The sequence below is a fragment of the Parambassis ranga genome, chromosome 5, assembly GCF_900634625.1.
Source record: "Parambassis ranga chromosome 5, fParRan2.1, whole genome shotgun sequence".
Taxonomy (NCBI): Eukaryota; Metazoa; Chordata; class Actinopteri; family Ambassidae; genus Parambassis; species Parambassis ranga.
This window is the reverse complement of record NC_041026.1, coordinates 5,342,915-5,361,542: the sequence shown is the minus strand read 5'-3', so window position 1 is coordinate 5,361,542 and position 18,628 is coordinate 5,342,915. Positions and strand designations below refer to the sequence as shown.

The following is an 18,628-nucleotide window of genomic DNA, read 5'->3' as shown; positions in this document are numbered from 1 at the left end:
TGTGTGAACGAAAAGCATGTAGAACTCTGTATGACTCCTTTCTGGCTCTCCTGTAAATAATGATTTTGCGGATCCTTCATTCTGGATAAAGCTGCCAGTGAAGAAGCATTTTGTGTTTCAGTATCATTATTGACAGCTCTCTTGTTTTGAATCCAGTTTGACAGTCCTGCTGTTTGAATCCCTGTAGTTACTGAAAGCATCCAGCAGGTGGAGCCATTGTTTCAATGAGTAACACTGAAGACAATAAATCAAGTTTTAAAGTCTTCAGTCTCAAACATGTATGATTGTATCTGGACTGGATCAGTTCCTGTCATTGTTTAGAGGCAGAGGTTGATCACATTCATGTCCAAATATAACAAGTGTGTTTGTTTGCCCTTTGCTGTGTCTGACAGGAGTGGACTACTATTAACCTGTGTGTTTTAAATGGAAATAAACACTGTTTAAACAAGTTTTATGTGGGATAAAAAGTTACTGAAGTACAAACTGTCTGAGCTGCTCACAACAACCTCAGCTTTAAACCTGCACCTTACAGCTGAACGTGCTGCCAAAGCAGGGAACTGAAGGCTGGGATGTGACTCAACCTGCTTGTTGTTCAAAGAAACACTTACAGCCCCTCCTCTCTCTCCAACACAGAGTGCAGCTCTGACAGTACATTTCCTGGTTCCTCTTCTAACAGATCTGCCAGCTGAGGGATCGGTCTAATCTCTGTGCTGCACAGTGGCAGAGTTCAACAACCAAACTGCTGCAGATCAGCCAGCAAATGAGAACGTAAACATGACGTGCTGACTGACGCTCCTATTTCCTGATGAGGAAGTGAAACTCTTCAGACTTGTCGAGAGCTGAAATGGCGCAGCAAAGAAACCAGCAGGACTCACTGAGGTTCTCTTGTTCCATCTGTCTGGATCTCCTGAAGGATCCGGTGGCTGTCCCCTGTGGACACAGCTACTGCATGAAGTGTATTCAAAGCTTCTGGGATGAAGAGGACAGGAAGGGAATCCACAGCTGTCCTCAGTGCAGGAAGACTTTCACACCGAGGCCTGTCCTGGAGAAAAACCTCCTGTTAGCAGAGTTAGTGGAGGAGCTGAAGAAGACTGGACTCCAAGCTGCTCCTGCTGATCACTGCTATGCTGGACCTGAAGATGTGGCCTGTGATGTCTGCACTGACAGGAAGCTGAAAGCCAGCAAGTCCTGTCTGGTCTGTTTGGTGTCATACTGTGAGAAACACCTCCAACCTCACTATGATGTAGCTGCGTTCAAGAAACACAAGCTGGTGGAGCCCTCCAAGAAGCTCCAGGAGAACATCTGCTCTCGTCATGATGAGGTGATGAAGATCTTCTGCCGCACTGATCAGCAGTCTGTCTGTTATCTCTGCACAATGGATGAACATAAAGGCCATGACACAGTCCCAGCTGCAGCAGAGAGAGCTGAGAAGCAGAAGGAGCTCCAGGTGAGCAGGACAAACCTCCAGCAGGGAATCCAGGAGGCACAGAAAGATGTGAAGCTGCTCCAACAGGAGATGAAGGCCATCAGTGGCTCTGCTGATAAAACAGTGGAGGACAGTGAGAAGATCTTCACTGAGCTGATCCGTCTGATCCAGAAAAGAAGCTCTGATGTGAAGCAGCAGGTCAGATCCCAGCAGGAAGCTGAAGTGAGTCGAGTCAAAGAGCGTCAGGAGGAGCTGGAGCAGAAGATCACTGAGATGAAGAGGAAAGACGCCGAGCTGGAGCAGCTCTCACACACAGAGGACCACATCCACTTTCTACACAAGTACCGCTCACTGTCAGCACTCAGTGAGTCCACACACTCATCCAGCATCAACATCCGTCCTCTGAGGTACTTTGAGGACATGACAGCAGCTGTGTCAGAGCTCAGAGACAAACTACAGGACACTCTGAGGGAGACGTGGACAAAAGTCTCACTGACTGAAGTGGATGTTCTACTGTCAGAACCAGAGCCACAGACCAGAGCTGACTTCTTGAAGCGTTCATGTGAACTCACCCTGGATCCAAACACAGCAAACAAATATCTGTTATTATCTGAGAGGAACAGAAAAGTAACAGTAATGAGTCAACAACAGTCTTATTCAACTCATCCAGACAGATTCATTAGGTGGCAGGTCCTGAGTAAAGAGAGTCTGACTGGACGTTGTTACTGGGAGGTGGAGTGGAGAGATGAGGAATTTGATGTAGCAGTCGCATACAAGAATATGAACAGAGCAGAGAGGTTTGGATCCAATGATAAATCTTGGTCATTATACTGTGACAGAGACGGTTATAGATTTTATCACAACAAGATCCACACTGAGGTCTCAGGTCCTCCTTCCTCCAGAGTAGGAGTGTACCTGGATCACAGAGCAGGTATTCTGTCCTTCTACAGCGTCTCTGAAACCATGACTCTCCTCCACAGAGTCCAGACCACATTCACTCAGCCTCTCTATGCTGGACTTTGTTTTTATGATTATGGAGACACTGCTGAGCTGATTAAAGTCCAATAGAGTAATGACAGGGGCAGAGGACAGGTTTATGATCAGAACATGTCTGCAGCTCTCTAAAGAAGCTGTGAGGGGTTAACAGCTTGTTAAAGTTCATCACATTTATTACAGGAAGAATTCTCTACATGCAGACTCAGCAGACAGTCGGCCATCTTTGAAAGTGGAGTAAACAACGTCACACAAACAGAACTCAGTGTGACAGAGAAAGGTGAAAATAATCAGAAGTCTGCACAGACACTGTAGTGATCAAAGCTGTAGATACATTTACACATCTTCTATAAATATATATCTGATCAGGCTGATTAATAGTTGTAGTTTATAGCTGCTGTGCTGGTGTTTCCTGATGATGATTCTTTGGCTCTGTACTGTTGAACTCCAACAAAGAAAGTGAGTCCTGGAGCTGTGGGAGCTCATAGTGGACATGTTTCACTGTTTTCTGACGTTTTACACTTTAATGGACTCACAAAGAAAATAATCATCATCATAAAAAGACTTTGATCGTTTCTGTCGGGTGATTTGTGTGTGACGTGAAATAAATGTAATTCCACACATGTGTATCTTGACTGTTTATTGATGTAGTTCTCAGTAGCAGAGGAAGGAAATAAACACTGTTACAAGTTTTATGTGGGATACAAAGTTAGTGAAGGACAAAGGATCTGAGCTGCTCACAAAGGATCATATATCTGGATCCTTGGCAGCAGAGAGCAGCAGACCTTGTTAATACACAAAAAGGAGCCTAACCAGGCTGGGAGGTTCTTCTCTTTTGCCATAAACAGTCACTTGAACTTGGTGTTGGTGGACTTGGGGCAGTGGATTGGCAGCTAGAGATGAGATTTGAAGTGGATTCTGACTTCAGGCCTGCAGCAGCCTAACTAAGCCCAGCAGCAGCATCCACCACCACCAGGCCTCACCAGCAGCCATTACCAGGCCAAGGCTCCAGCCACTGCCACCAGGTCTTAGCTGCAACCATCACCAGAGCTCCACAGCAACAGCTACCATGAGGCTGCAGGCAGCAAGTCTGTGACAGGATGAATACCAAAAGAGCTGTGGAAGAACTGAGGAGATCTAATGAAGAATGAAGGAAATCAGTGGAGTTCAAGGGCACAGGAAGGAAGAAATGACAAGTAAGAAAGACACTTTAATAGACACGATGAAAGAGCAAGGAGCTGAAGAAGCTTTATGAAAGTCCAGCTTTGGGTTTACTGTCTGATATTTGTTATTTGGTTTTTATTTCAATATGTAAATGTGTGAGAGAACTTTGTCTTCAGCTGACTGTCATGGCTCAGCCGCTAGAGGGCGCTCTGCAGACGTGAGCATTGCATGCTGGGATCAAGAAGCTCCAGCTAAGCTTGATGCTAATTAGATGACGATAGTCACGAGTGAAGTTGATGACATTTCATGGAGGAAATATCGCTTTGTTTTCATGTTTATGAGTCTGTACGTGTCCGAAGTTGTTGTCACAGAGTTCCAGAGTTTATTAATACTGATAAAAACATATATTAATGGTGTCTGAGGTTTTTACGTCTGTACAGTAAATGATCAATAATTATTTTTTCCTGCTGTTGCAGATTGTGTTTTATTTGAGTTGCTGGATGTCCATTCTGGGACAGTGATGATATTCCCTGTCTGACATGAGGCAGGGTTAGAGAGGATCGGGATTCTCATCTTCATCATCTTCCTGATGTCTGCAGCAGGTAAGATCTAAGCTGCAGCAAGCGTACAAGCATACATATACACAAACACACATCCTACCTGGGTAGCACACAGCACAAATACACTGGACACAGGGATGGACATTGATATCAGACAGCAACAAGCTGTGAAGGGACATTTATCTTTCTGTTTATTTTTTATATATATTGGGATCAGAATCTAAATTGTGATTTTGACTTTTGTTCAGATTCAGAAAACTTAATTTGTCCCCGAGGGGCAATTTAAGGCACATGTGAGCAGCTTGACATAAAAAATACAATAAAATAGAAAATAGATACAAATAAAATATTAAAGGTAGGGTAGGAGATTTCATCCTGATGCACTTTTTGTTAAATTAGTGTAACTTCTCTATACAGTCTGATAGCAACCAATTAGTTCGGCAGTTTCGCACAAAGTGAAACGAAGAATATGAATCATCTGTGGAAGCTATAAAACGCTAAAAACATCAGCCAATCCTCCGAGGCGCCCCTGCACGTTGTATTGGCTGGTTGTCACCCTCTCTCACCAGAGAGGTACGTGAACTCGATGCGCGTGAACACCAAGTTAAACACTGGATTGCCGCATAATGGCGGATGGCAGAGACGCTACCAGCGAGTGTGAAAACAAACACTGTTTTTGGAAATGCCACCACCAGAAAACGGCTTGATGCATAAAGCTGTGAGACAAGAGTGGTAATCGACACGACTTTGCAGCGCTGGCTACGACTGAGAGAGCAGAAGCGGCTACAGAGTGCGGCTGTGGTGGGCACGGTTCTTCTGTACAGGTAGGCAGCTTTCACCAGGCTACGTTTGCTAACCTGATGCTAACATCATGCTAACAGGCTCTGATTGGCAGATTTCTGCGTTTCAAAGCAGGTTTTATTCCATTTACCGTTTTTTCCGTGCTTCTCTCTGATGATCAGACAAACTTGATGTGGGTACAAAGACTTTGTTCTTGTCGATGGTCATTATCATGGTCACGTCAGGGCTGCTAATCATGATACGATGTCTCTGTGTTGTTGTAGCTGCGTCCTCAGCTCTGCTGAGGGAGAGCAGAGCAGCGTCTTCTGTCATAGACCTGCTGCTGTTATCATTGTTCAGTTTTTGCTGTAATTACTGTACATTGTGTAATTGTGATATTCTCTCCACAGCTCTGTGATCTTATGACCAGACGCTGCACCAGACCAGTCTTCACCTGCCTGAGGACAGCACGTGATAATAATGATAATAATAATGATATATATGTAATGTATTTTATTTAAATCCAAATACAGTAAACTGTTGCCAACATATCTGGTTTTCATTATTTGTGCAGCTTTTTAAAATATTTTAAAAGATTGAATATTTTCTTTAATAGACAACAAACACAAAGTTACAGTTTTTCAGTGAACAGATGTTTATTCTCATGTATGATCAACAAAAAAGAACAGAAGCACCAAACATGTTAGAACCTGAAGCAACAACAGGCTAGTTCTAGGTGTGGGACGCCTTCCTGCTATACAGGCCTGTGTGTCAGCATGAGGATGCACCAGTCACCAGGTTGTCCACAGCATCATCTGAGCCTGCAGCTCCCTCAGAAACAACAGCTGGCTGCACCTGCTGCAGGAGGACCATGGTGAGGAGGTCAGACGGAGCTCCAGCAGCTGATGGGTCTGCTCCAGGCTCAGGATTTGAATTCTGACCTGTCAATCAGTAAACAATAAACATTTATATATTGTCAATAAACTAAGCTTTACTGTCCTTGACCAGGTCTTGCATATGATTGGTGTTCAGACCGAGCGGCAACCTTCGGGGCTCAAAGTTGAAGCCCATGCGGAAGTGTCAAAACTTGTAATTCACGCTGCAACAGCTGGGGGTTGGCTCCAAAAGCGAGTAATTTCCCATAGACTCCCATGTTAAAATGGCCGACTTCACAGCAGAAAAGAACATGTTTACAGCCTGGTACAAAAAAACACTCTGGTCTCAGATGATAGGTTCTCTTCTAGTGTCAATTGTAGGGGGGGGGGGGGTGAATTTTTTTACAACTCACTTGTTTCAATGGTATTCGGACTTAAAATTACGCATAATTATGGGCGTTGCCGCTTGAGTGACAGACAGTTGACGTATCACAGCATGAGTTTCCTGCTCCCACAATCGCCCGCCCCCCTAAACCCCGCTCGTGCTCCCCCTCTTTTTCCATATTTGAGAGTTTTGGCGGACGTGACGCTGCCAACATGGCGGCGGTCATCACGTCCCGGAACCTCCCACCGAGCTTCAAAACGGCTCTTCAGAAACAAACGGGTGACGTCACAGAAGCTCTGTCCATAGTTTTTACTGTCAATGGTTCAGACTAAAGTAGAGCAGGTAGGTCTGGTGATGTGAGGTAGCTGAATATCTGTAGGGAGCAGACTGCTCTGTAAACAACATAAACACCAGAGGAAATGCACTGAAGATTCATACATCCGATGCTAACTGGCTGTATAGCATCGCTGCCCTTGTTGATTAGCTTTACAGGAGTTCATCCATAACATAAACTGAGTGTGTAGGAACACACTGTGGTGAGCATTCCAAGCAAAGACGGTGTAGCATCATGGCTAACATGGTGACTAGCTTTACATGGCTGCTGTGGCTAGTTAGCCTGCGACACCGCACTCATTATTATATAAATAGTATTACGCACTTTTATAAACTGTATATATATATACATACATACATATATATATATATATATATATATATATATTATTTCATACACTAACATTTTCGCTTGGCAGATCTAAGCTTTCAATAACTGCCACATTTGTTGTTTATATTTGTTATGACGATGTTACGTGTTTTTTTACCTGTGAATGAGATCCGGCTGATGCAGGTCGCCGTGCTCGACCACAGTCGCCTTCTGTGAACACATTGCTGCCCTGTGATTAGGAGGCGTGGCTTCAGGGTGGGCTCAGAGAGAAGGAGGCGGGAGTGTATTTTCAAATTCTGGCTGTTACTCACTGAGTTTTTAAGATCTCCTACCCTACCTTTAAGTATGTACAGGTTATTATGTCATAAATGTTATGACTATCCAAAATGTCCATGAACAATGTAAACAGACTATTGTTGTGACCTAATCTGGTCACCCCGGATTCCCAGACTCCGTCCCCGAAGCACAGAACATTGAATGAAAACCAGTACTGATCAGTTTCAGTTTCGCCTTTATATAAAGGGAGAATGCACAGCTCAATACAGACCCCTCGATCTGCTCCTGCAGCTGACCACTTGCATTCTGTCCGTCCCATGCATTAGGCTCATTTTATTAATCTCACAACAAGGTGTGGTTACATTTACATAGAAAGGCATAAAAGGTAATGTTTTTCAGTGAAACATGCATATTCAATAATCACAAGGTGGAAGGCGTATACGAAACTAAAAGACATTGAAGTTCTCCCACTCACATCTCAGATGTGAGGGTGTGTGTGTATTCTCACAGATCCTCCTGTTACGGCCTTGAGTATATCTTGTCTCTTTCGTTACATCGCTGGGTCAACTAGGGGTTTGCAGTTCGAATATCTAAACACATCATTAAACATCAGAATGCTTTATGACCTCAGCCAGAGGTCTGGATCTATGCACAACCATACACTTTTACCATATATGCAGACAGACATATATTTTGACCAAGTTTGACCATATATTTCCACAATTCCCCCTTTTGGACTCTACTAAGAGTCCAACACTATAAAGTGGCTGAAGTGCAAATGTAAGCAGTAAACAGTAGTATCAGGGAATATGTATGTGCAGGTTAAAGCTGAGGTAAATAGGTAATAGCAGCGATTGGGGGGGGGGTCCTTATTATTTTGATAGTTATTGTCTTCCTCTGGCCGTCTGTGTCTCTGTTCTCTTCTCTCCCTCCTCTCCTCATTGCTCCTCTTGTCTTCCCTGCTCTTTCCGTCTCCTCTGCCGTCTTCCTCCCTCCAGTAATTCTGCCTTATCTCTGTGCCTCCCTGCCTATTTTCCCCTGTGCTTTGCCTCAGGGTTCCTGTCTTATTTTGTAGTCCGGTCCTCCCTGTGTGTTCTCATTGTCTTTACTTCCTCCTGTTTCCCGCCTCACCTGATTACCAGCTCCTCCCTAATTATGTTCACCTGTGCCATCTCTCTCCTCTATTTAAGTCCCGTGCTTCCCCTTTGTCTTTGTCAGTTCTTCCCTTGTGAATCCCTTGTGAATGCCTGCCTTCCACCGTCTCGTCATCCTCCTTATCCCTCCGTGTTTCTTCATCCTCCCTTCCTCCTCAGGGTTGGTTTGTGTTTTTGACCTTCCTTCTTTTGTGTTTATTTGTACTTCTGGTCTTTTCCTTTTTTGACTAGCACTGTTTTCAGTAGCCCTCCTTTTATTCTTCTGCTCCTCTGGACATTGTTTTGTAGTTTAGCTTTGAATAAAGCTCCCTTTGTTGAACATTAATTTCTATCTGGGTACCTGGGTCCTGTTAAAAACCACACCTCACATTACACACCCTGTGTTTACACTTTACACTAACCCATCCCTCTCTTCTTGAGCTGAACCTGAGTAAATTAGTCAGGTGTGTTCTCACTGAGGTACGAGTTACATCTGCTTGTTTAGTTTGACTCAGTTGACTTGCTTGGATTGTTAAAACTGTCTTTGTGAAGTATTTGAACATGTATTCAAGTATGTGTATATTTATATATAGATGTTTATTTCAGATTGAGCACATGAAGTTTTACTATTTTAATATCATAACTGTGGACCCCTGGAAGAACAGTTGCTGCTGAGGCAGTGACTAATGGGGATCTATAATAAACTAATAAACAAAGACCTCAGCTTTAAACCTGCACCTTACAGCTGAACGTGCTGCCAAAGCAGGAAACTGAAGGCTGGGATGTGACTCAACCTGCTTGTTGTTCAAAGAACCACTGACAGCCCCTCCTCTCTCTCCAACACAGAGTGCAGCTCTGACAGTACATTTCCTGGTTCCTCCTCTTTAACAGATCTGCCAACAGCTCAAAGTCCAATGACCAAACTGCAGCATATCAGTCAGTAAATGTAAAAGCTCTTCCATTTCCTGGTGAGGAGGACCAGAGCTGAAATGGCGCAGCAAAGGAACCAGCAGGACTCACTGAGGTTCTCTTGTTCCATCTGTCTGGATCTCCTGAAGGATCCGGTGACTGTCCCCTGTGGACACAGCTACTGCATGAAGTGTATTCAAAGCTTCTGGGATGAAGAGGACAGGAAGGGAATCCACAGCTGTCCTCAGTGCAGGAAGACTTTCACACCGAGGCCTGTCCTGGATAAAAACCTCCTGTTAGCAGAGTTAGTGGAGGAGCTGAAGAAGACTGGACTCCAAGCTGCTCCTGCTGATCACTGCTATGCTGGACCTGAAGATGTGGCCTGTGATTTCTGCACTGACAGGAAACGGAAAGCCAGCAAGTCCTGTCTGGTCTGTTTGGCTTCATACTGTGAGAAACACCTCCAACCTCACTATGATGTAGCTCCATTAAAGAGACACAAGCTGGTGGAGCCCTCCAAGAAGCTCCAGGAGAACATCTGCTCTCGTCATGATGAGGTGATGAAGATCTTCTGCCGCACTGATCAGCAGTCTGTCTGTTATCTCTGCACAATGGATGAACATAAAGGCCATGACACAGTCCCAGCTGCAGCAGAGAGAGCTGAGAAGCAGAAGGAGCTCCAGGTGAGCAGGACAAACCTCCAGCAGGGAATCCAGGAGGCACAGAAAGATGTGAAGCTGCTCCAACAGGAGGTGGAGGCCATCAGAGGCTCTGCTGATAAAACAGTGGAGGACAGTCAGAAGATCTTCACTGAGCTGATCCGTCTGATCCAGAAAAGAAGCTCTGATGTGAAGCAGCAGGTCAGATCCCAGCAGGAAGCTGAAGTGAGTCGAGTTAAAGAGCGTCAGGAGGAGCTGGAGCAGAAGATCACTGAGATGAAGAGGAAAGACGCCGAGCTGGAGCAGCTCTCACACACAGAGGACCACATCCACTTTCTACACAAGTACCGCTCACTGTCAGCACTCAGTGAGTCCACACACTCATCCAGCATCAACATCCGTCCTCTGAGGTACTTTGAGGACATGACAGCAGCTGTGTCAGAGCTCAGAGACAAACTACAGGACACTCTGAGGGAGACGTGGACAAACGTCTCACTGACTGAAGTGGATGTTCTACTGTCAGGACCAGAGCCACAGACCAGAGCTGACTTCTTGAAGTATTCATGTGAACTCACCCTGGATCCAAACACAGCAAACACATGGCTGTTATTATCTGAGGGGAACAGAAAAGTAACAGTAATGAGAGAAAAATGGTCTTATTCAAGTCATCCAGACAGATTCACCTATTGTGCACAGGTCCTGAGTAAAGAGAGTCTGACTGGACGTTGTTACTGGGAGGTGGAGTGGAGAGGAGAAGGAGGAGTTTGTGTATCAGTCGCATACAAGAATATGAACAGAGCAGAGTGGTTTGGAGACAATGATGAATCTTGGTCATTAGGATGTGACACAATCAGTTATAGATTTTATCACAACAACATCGAAACTGTCGTCTCAGGTCCTCCTTCCTCCAGAGTAGGAGTGTACCTGGATCACAGAGCAGGTATTCTGTCCTTCTACAGCGTCTCTGAAACCATGACTCTCCTCCACAGAGTCCAGACCACATTCACTCAGCCTCTCTATGCTGGACTTTGTTTTGATTATTATGGAGTCACTGCTGAGCTGATTAAAGTCCAATAGAGTAATGACAGGGGCAGAGGACAGGTTTATGATCAGAACATGTCTGCAGCTCTCTAAAGAAGCTGTGAGGGGTTAACAGCTTGTTAAAGTTCATCACATTTATTACAGGAAGAATTCTCTACATGCAGACTCAGCAGACAGTCGGCCATCTTTGAAAGTGGAGTAAACAACGTCACACACAGACAGAACTCAGTGTGACAGAGAAAGGTGAAAATAATCAGAAGTCTGCACAGACACTGTAGTGATCAAAGCTGTAGATACATTTACACATCTTCTATAAATATATATCTGATCAGGCTGATTAATAGTTGTAGTTTATAGCTGCTGTGCTGGTGTTTCCTGATGATGATGGTTTAATCTTTTTTCACATTTTACAGTACATATAATAGTTTGTCATTATATAATAGTTTGATCTTTTATGTTGGATGCTTTGTGTGTGACACATGATATGAAATAAATATAACTCATCAAAGTAATCTTGTTTATTTTTTGATGTTTTTAATCTTTTTTTTTAACAAAGAGTAAAAACTCTGTGTGAGGAATGTTCCAGACGTAGGAGCTCCATCAAAATTGTTTCATTGATAATAATGAATCGTTCCATTTTAGCACGCACGCAGCTCTGGGGGTTGGGATTCCTGCGTCTGACGTCATCGCGTCCACATTCCGCCTCTTTTTGTTTTGCAACTTCAACCAACCCGCAAGTTTTCGTTGAAAATCTGTCAAAGTGATTCTAAAGAACACGGTAAGTGTTAAACACGGAGAACAGGTTATGTGTTGATATGATGTGTGACGTTTCACTGTGAAATAACAACTGAAATGTCCGCACGTTGTTTAGGAAAAAGGGCACGAGCCTGCTAGCTAGCTAACTAGCTTCCTAGCTAGTCTACGTGAGGATTGTTTTACACTTGAATTTCGCCGAATTCCCCTCGTTAAGGATGGTGTTTCATTTCCGTTTGTTATCAGGCTTTTACAGTCGGAACTGAAACGCCACAGAAAGAGAGTATAGCCGGTGATAGTGTCCCCAGTGCTGCAGGGTTGGCAGCCCCACACCTGTCATTAGGGCTGAGGAGGATGCTAGAAATAAGCAAGTTGTGCGCGTCGTCAGTAATAAATCAGCACAACAAAGACATAAGTCTGCCTTTTCTTTCTCCCTTTGCTTCTCTTTATGTGAGCAGATGCTGTTCTTAAGCAAATCAGCAGATCCAACATCTGACAAACTGTTCTTGTTAATATAGGCCTGCCAGTGTAGGTAATCAAACACAAATAAACATAAATATGTAAATAATAAGGCTCTTAAATCAGTCCTGTACTTCAACATAAATCAACAGTTAACTGAACTTCTAACCCTTACAATAGGTTTGTGTCTTTCATCACTCACAAACAATGTCCTCTCCTTTTTTCCCAGTATTCTTTAGCGTCTGATGAAGACTGCAACATGAGGATGTATGGATGACAGCCATTTCTCCGGGGGTGCAGTGTCTGTGCAGACTTCTGTAATAAGTAGACTTCTGCAGACTGTAGAAGGACAGAATACCTGCTCTGTGATCCAGGTACTCTCCTACTCTGGAGGAATGAGGACCTGTTTGTATCACATGATCATTACTAAGATTTATCATTTAATCCAAACCTCTCTGCTCTGTTCATATTCTTGTATATGACTGATACAAAAACTCCTCCTCCTCCTCTCCACTCCACCTCCCAGTACCAACGTCCAGTCAGACTCTCTTTACTCAGGACCTGTGCATAATAGGTGAATCTGTCTGGATGACTTGGATCAGAGTCTGACCCATAGCCTGTGCTTTTCTGTCCCCCTCAGATAATAACAGCTGTGTTTGGATCCAGGGTGAGTTCACATGAACAGTTTAAAAATCCAGCTCTGGTCTGTGGCCCTGGTCCTGACAGTAGAACATCCACTTCAGTCAGTGAGACGTTTGTCCACGTCTCCCTCAGAGTGTCCTGTAGTTTGTCTCTGAGCTCTGACACAGCTGCTGTCATGTCCTCAAAGTACCTCAGAGGACGGATGTTGATGCTGGATGAGTGTGTGGACTCACTGAGTGCTGACAGTGAGCGGTACTTGTGTAGAAAGTGGATGTGGTCCTCTGTGTGTGAGAGCTGCTCCAGCTCGGCGTCTTTCCTCTTCATCTCAGTGATGTTCTGCTCCTGCATTGTTGAGATGCAACAACACAAACAACAGTGGGGTTAAATAACTACTTAACAATATAAATAAAAGCAACCATCATAATCACTGAGTAGCAAGAAAGGACAGGAATGTGTGCGGGTCTCTGCTCTTCACATGACGTGCTGAGCAGCTTCCTCACAGATTAACATCAGGTAATGTAGTGGCTATTTTACCATCTTTCAGCCACTCGGTTGGGTGCAGGGGATGTTGTTTTCCTACACGCTGTTATTTCCAAAATGAGTAGTTTGATGCATCATAATCTTTGGGTGATGTTCCCGTTTATTGTCAACAAACATATTTGATCATGATTACAAACAGACTAAACAGGTCAGTGTTAAAAACCGTACGACCTCCCTGCTCCCTGTCGTGACCTTCCCTGGTCACCCCGGATTGTCAGATTCCGTCTCCTGTATTCAGAACATTGAGTGAAAGAAAATACCCTGGGTTTTGTAGTTTCGCCTTTTGCAGAAGGGAGAACGCCGTGAACACAGGCCTTTCAGTCTGCTTCACTCCCGTCCATACGTGTTCTGCCCTTCCCCTGGACACAGGCTTGTTTTATTGAAAGTTGAGGTACATTTGCATAATAGATAAACAGTTCTTCAAGACCCTCGTTGGTATTCCCATATTGGGACATGTTGCCCCTTTATCTCCACCTACTAATTATCATAATTGGTCTAACATATTTATGACTATGAAACCCTTTGTCCCTTCTATGTTGGATGATTTATCTTAGTCCATGCCTCCTAGTGCTTCGGCCTTCACCTTATCAAAGAGTTCCTCCCTAACTCTCTGTAAGAGTTATAGATGTGTTTTTCTCAAAGGGTAAGCTTATATAATCAAATACATACGTGGTCTGTATCATGTCATTGCGTAAATAACCTTGTATACTTCACATCCCACACCTGTCTGATCTGCTCACCTGAATCATCTGTGTTCATTTAAGCCTTACCCACCAACCCTAAGCTGCCATCTAGCGACAAACAAAAGCAATTACAGCTTAACTTCATGGCTCCTTCACACCGGCCCCTAATTGTGAAAGTTATGAACAATTACATTAATGCAAGGAGACATCAACAAACATGTTTCTCATTTCTTTTGTTTGTCCTCTATTTGGGTCAGAGGTTACTAGCACATGAATCAGTGTGGGGTCACGACCTTCACCCCAGACTTCACATAGCCTCTTACAGAAGAAAGAGCTTGTTTATGGGCCTATCCAGCTCCCCAGTCTTCGTGGTACGAGTCCCTTCTTGTCAGGATAAGTCTTTATCACTCTTCCATGATCCACGAGGGGCAGTTTGATCCATGACGACAACAATGTCCCCCTGGTGAAGATTCTCCGAGGCCTTGACCACTTATGAAGTTCCTGTAACGCTGGCAAATACTCCCTTGTCCACCTTCTCCAGATTTAACAGCCACTTCATCCACTGCTGTGCAAAGGCATTAGAGATAGGCTCATCCCAAGACACCTTTTTTCTACACGTGTCTTGCAACAAAAGCTTTGGCAACAAGGTGAATGGGGACAAAAATCCTAATGGATCAAAAATTGAACTAACAACTGAAAGAATCCCACGCCTGGTGTGGGGCCGCTTTTCTACTGCAGGCTTATACATGAAAATATCATTTTCAGCACACCAATTCAAGCCAAGTGCTGTTTCCACAGGCAGACTGTCCTGCTCCTAGTCCTGTCCTGCTCCTAACTGCCTAGTTGGTTTGGACCGCCTTTCCTCAGGAACAGATTTCAACACAGCACGGTTGTTGCTTGTCCATTTAACCAACTGAAATCCTCCTCTTGAGCACACATCAGCAAGATCCACCACATCAGCATCGCTTGCTTAGCCGTGGGCAGAGACTTTAGACAATCTTCTACATAAAAATTGTGGCAGATGGTGTCAATCACTTCCCTTTTAAAACTGCCCTTGTTGTCCAGTGCAGTCCTCCTTAAAGCATGATTGGCACAGCTAGGAGAGGAAACAGCTCCAAAAACAAGCACTCTCATCCTGTGTTCCACTGAGCTTTGTGACGTGTCTCCCTTAGGCCACCATAGAAAGCAAAGAAAATGTACATGTCTTTCTGACACCTTCACCTGATGAAACATAGCCTGCACATCCATCATCAAGGCAGCACTCTCTTGTCTTAACCTTGTTAACACACCAAAGAGAGAGTTTGTAAGATCAGGTCCCTGCAACAATTGAGAGTTCAAAGATGTTCCCTTAAATCCGGCCCCACAATCAAAAACTACTCTAAGGATTTCTTCCTTGGATGATACACTCCACGGTGAGGAAGATACCATACACCGCCATCTATACACTCCAGCTGATCTGGAGGCACCACTTCAGCGCATTCATTATCAATCATCTCTGTGAGAAAGGCTGTGTGTTGCTCCTAATAGGACTTATTCTTTTCAAACTTTCTCTTAAGACTCTGCATGCATTGCTCAGCTATGCATCTGTTGTTCGGCATGGCGATGTCATCCACCTTAAAGGGTAAATCTGTGCAATAATGACCACCTTGCAGAGAAACAGAATTATCTCACATTCTCTCTTGAAATCTCCTGCTTCTTTTCCATGACCTTTTCATTAAAGTCCTTATTGTACTGAGACACCAACAGCTCTTCCAGTTTGATGACAGATATTCTATTAGCATATACGTTTGAACAGCTTCCCTGATAAGAGCTATTACCCCTTAAAGAACTGTTTATGGCCCACCCCAATAGAGACCTAAATTGTTTCAAATATTCCCATCTTTCAATATCTTGCTGAGTGGGGATGTTACTCTTTGATACTGGAATTGTTTCCTGTGTAAATACCTCTGGGAGCTCCATGAATTTATTGTTGTCCAAGGCAGCCACCTCCAATCCATACAGAATTCAGAATACAGAATTCAACAACCTTTTCCTGTCCCATAGTGCACAGCAGAATGTTGGTCTTTGCACCCTGAAGTTTTAATCTTTCCATAAGACGACTGGAACAAAAGGTTGCTGTACTTCCTGGAGGGAACTGTGCTTCTGATGATTTGTTAGCTTTATCCTTATTGTGGACATGCAGAATAGTTGGATGTTTCAGACTGCACTCATCACATGTCAAACGATTTCTGCATTCCCTACTCATGTGGCCGACCTTTATGCATCCAAAACAGACACCGTTCTTCCTTAGAAGTAAATTTTCTCTCTTTGAGACATTTTATACAGCTTTGGACACTGAGATAACTGATGTGACTCTTCACAATGAATACAGCAAACTGTTAACACTTCTTTAGCTCCTCTATGTCAGACATGAAAATCCCTCACCTTTTGCCGAAAATCGCAGAAACCAAAATAGGTGAATACGTGAATCATGTAGATCCGATGAGAAAAAAAATGGGGGGGATGTTGAAGCGAAGGTGAAGGCAAGGCCATAGCGTCCGGACCTCGGTATGTTTTCAGGCAGATGTGCTTAAAAAGTCACGTTCGGTAATTACTCAGCCTGATTTGGAGCTGCAAAGATCTTCTATAATGTCCCACTCATCGCAAGTTTGCTTGTTAGAATGATCGCAGGAGTGACACCTTTTACTGTTAAAGATTTTTGTTCAATACAGAGTCAGACCTCTGTCTCTCCTTTAGCTAACTCTAGAGCAGACCTCTGGTCTGTGTGAATTTAATTCTATAAGCGTGTGGATGACTGTCTGCAATAATACATCCCGTCTCCCAGTGTTTAACGTGCACGTCGAGCCACTGTAACGCTGTGATTAATACTGGGATTAATTTCTTAATACACAGCATCGCCAACTTTTGGACAGACACTCTCGTCTGTGCGCTGTGTGTGTCCTTCTAGGAGTTGTTTGCCAGCTGCTTATCTAAACTGTCCATCCTCGTTGTACTTCCTCCTGTGCACCTGAAGAAGCTCTTGTGCTTCACCACAATCATCACGCCCACTAAATTCCGACCAATCACACTATTGTTCTCGCACAGCACTGAGAGAAAACTGCCCGGGCCATGTGTCGAGAACAGGCTGCGAGAGCTGCTGAACAGGCGCTCTCGCGCTCCTTGGTTCTACCTTCTGTCTTAGTGGGTATTGTTTGTGCCTGGTGTTGTAGGGTCCTGATGACCCCCAGCTTATGCTCCAGTGGGTGGTGTGAGTCAAAAAGTAGATATTGGTCTGTGTGGGTTGGTTTCCTGTAGACCTCAATGCTTAGGCCCCTGTCTGCTTCAGTGTGAACAAGGCAGTCAAGAAATGCCAGACTGTTGTCTTTGACATCCTCCTGAGTGAATTGGATGTTTCTGTCCACTGCATTTATGCGTTTGGTGAAGTGCTCCACTTCATTAGCTCCGATCTTCCCCCATGTGTCATCCACATATCTGAACCAGTGGGATGGAGCTCAGGAACTCAGATTCCCAACCAGTATAGTAACAGAACTGAAGAAGCCACTTAGGGGAGTGGCGAAACGTCTTAAAAAAAACAGTCCTTGAGTCCAGTTGCCTTGATTTAAACTCTTGGAAATACAGCAGGGTTAGTACCACCAAATGTAACATAAAAATGAGTGAGAGAGGGTGTGTGAACAAAAAGCATGTAGAACTCTGTATGACTCCTTTCTGGCTCTCCTGTAAATAATGATTTTGCGGATCCTTCATTCTGGATAAAGCTGCCAGTGAAGAAGCATTTTGTGTTTCAGTATCATTATTGACAGCTCTCTTGTTTTCGGGGCCGTAACACAAACATGGCAGCTCACAGATCATTGTTGTTATCAGGCATCCTACAAGCTCAGTGTTGTCTTATTTATATCACAGCTGGGGTAGACAGTGAAGACAGGACGGGTCAGAGGGCCGGACTGCAGGTCCACATGCAGCTCTGGAAGCAGCGAGACCTGCAGACAGACAGAGAGACAAAGACTCCAGCAGAGAGAGGACACACTCTTATCAATATGAAGCTCTGGATCATAATGACATTAGCCACACCTATAAAATGTATGTATGTATCAATAAGGTTCATTAAACACTGATCACCTTCAGACAGGCGAGCTGTGTGAACTCAGGTGAATCCAGTTTGACAGTCCTGCTGTTTGAATCCCTGTAGTTACTGAAAGCATCCAGCATGTGGAGCCATTGTTTCAATGAGACAATGAAGACAATAAATCAAGTTTTAAGGCAAGTCTTCAGTCTCAAACATGTATGATTGTATCTGGACTGGATCAGTTCCTGTCATTGTTTAGAGGCAGAGGTTGATCACATTCATGTCCAAATATAACAAATGTGTTTGTTTGCCCTTTGCTGTGTCTGACAGGAGTGGACTACAATTAACCTGTGTGTTTTAAATGGAAATAAACACTGTTTAAACAAGTTTTATGTGGGATAAAAAGTTACTGAAGTACAAACTGTCTGAGCTGCTCACAACGACCTCAGCTTTAAACCTGCACCTTACAGCTGAACGTGCTGCCAAAGCAGGGAACTGAAGGCTGGGATGTGACTCAACCTGCTTGTTGTTCAAAGAAACACTGACAGCCCCTCCTCTCTCTCCAACACAGAGTGCAGCTCTGACAGTACATTTCCTGGTTCCTCTTCTAACAGATCTGCCAG

General features: G+C 44.1%; 2 protein-coding genes across 3 annotated transcripts; both read left to right on the top strand.

Moving 5' to 3' along the window:
* Nucleotides 1-734: 734 nt before the first annotated feature.
* On the top strand, nucleotides 735-2,996 carry LOC114435749 (tripartite motif-containing protein 16-like). Its single transcript, XM_028405693.1, has one exon. The coding sequence runs from the start codon at nucleotides 845-847 to the stop codon at nucleotides 2,492-2,494; it is 1,650 nt and encodes a 549-aa protein (XP_028261494.1). The 5' UTR covers nucleotides 735-844; the 3' UTR covers nucleotides 2,495-2,996.
* Nucleotides 2,695-11,377, top strand: LOC114435745 (tripartite motif-containing protein 16-like). Of its 2 annotated transcripts, XM_028405690.1 has the most exons (2): nucleotides 2,695-2,699; nucleotides 9,281-11,377. In XM_028405690.1, exon 2 carries the CDS (start codon nucleotides 9,351-9,353, stop codon nucleotides 10,899-10,901), a length of 1,551 nt encoding a protein of 516 aa, XP_028261491.1. In that variant the 5' UTR covers nucleotides 2,695-2,699; nucleotides 9,281-9,350; the 3' UTR covers nucleotides 10,902-11,377. The 2 variants fall into 2 exon arrangements, with proteins under 2 accessions (XP_028261491.1, XP_028261490.1); XM_028405689.1 differs by lacking the exon at nucleotides 2,695-2,699 and having other exon boundaries at nucleotides 9,207-11,377.
* Nucleotides 11,378-18,628: the final 7,251 nt, after the last annotated feature.

What these genes read in the sequence shown, in the direction of transcription:
- LOC114435749 (XM_028405693.1), top strand. Translation starts at nt 845, where the DNA reads ATGGCGCAGCAAAGAAACCAGCAGGACTCACTGAGGTTCTCTTGTTCC.
- LOC114435745 (XM_028405689.1), top strand. Translation starts at nt 9,246, where the DNA reads ATGGCGCAGCAAAGGAACCAGCAGGACTCACTGAGGTTCTCTTGTTCC.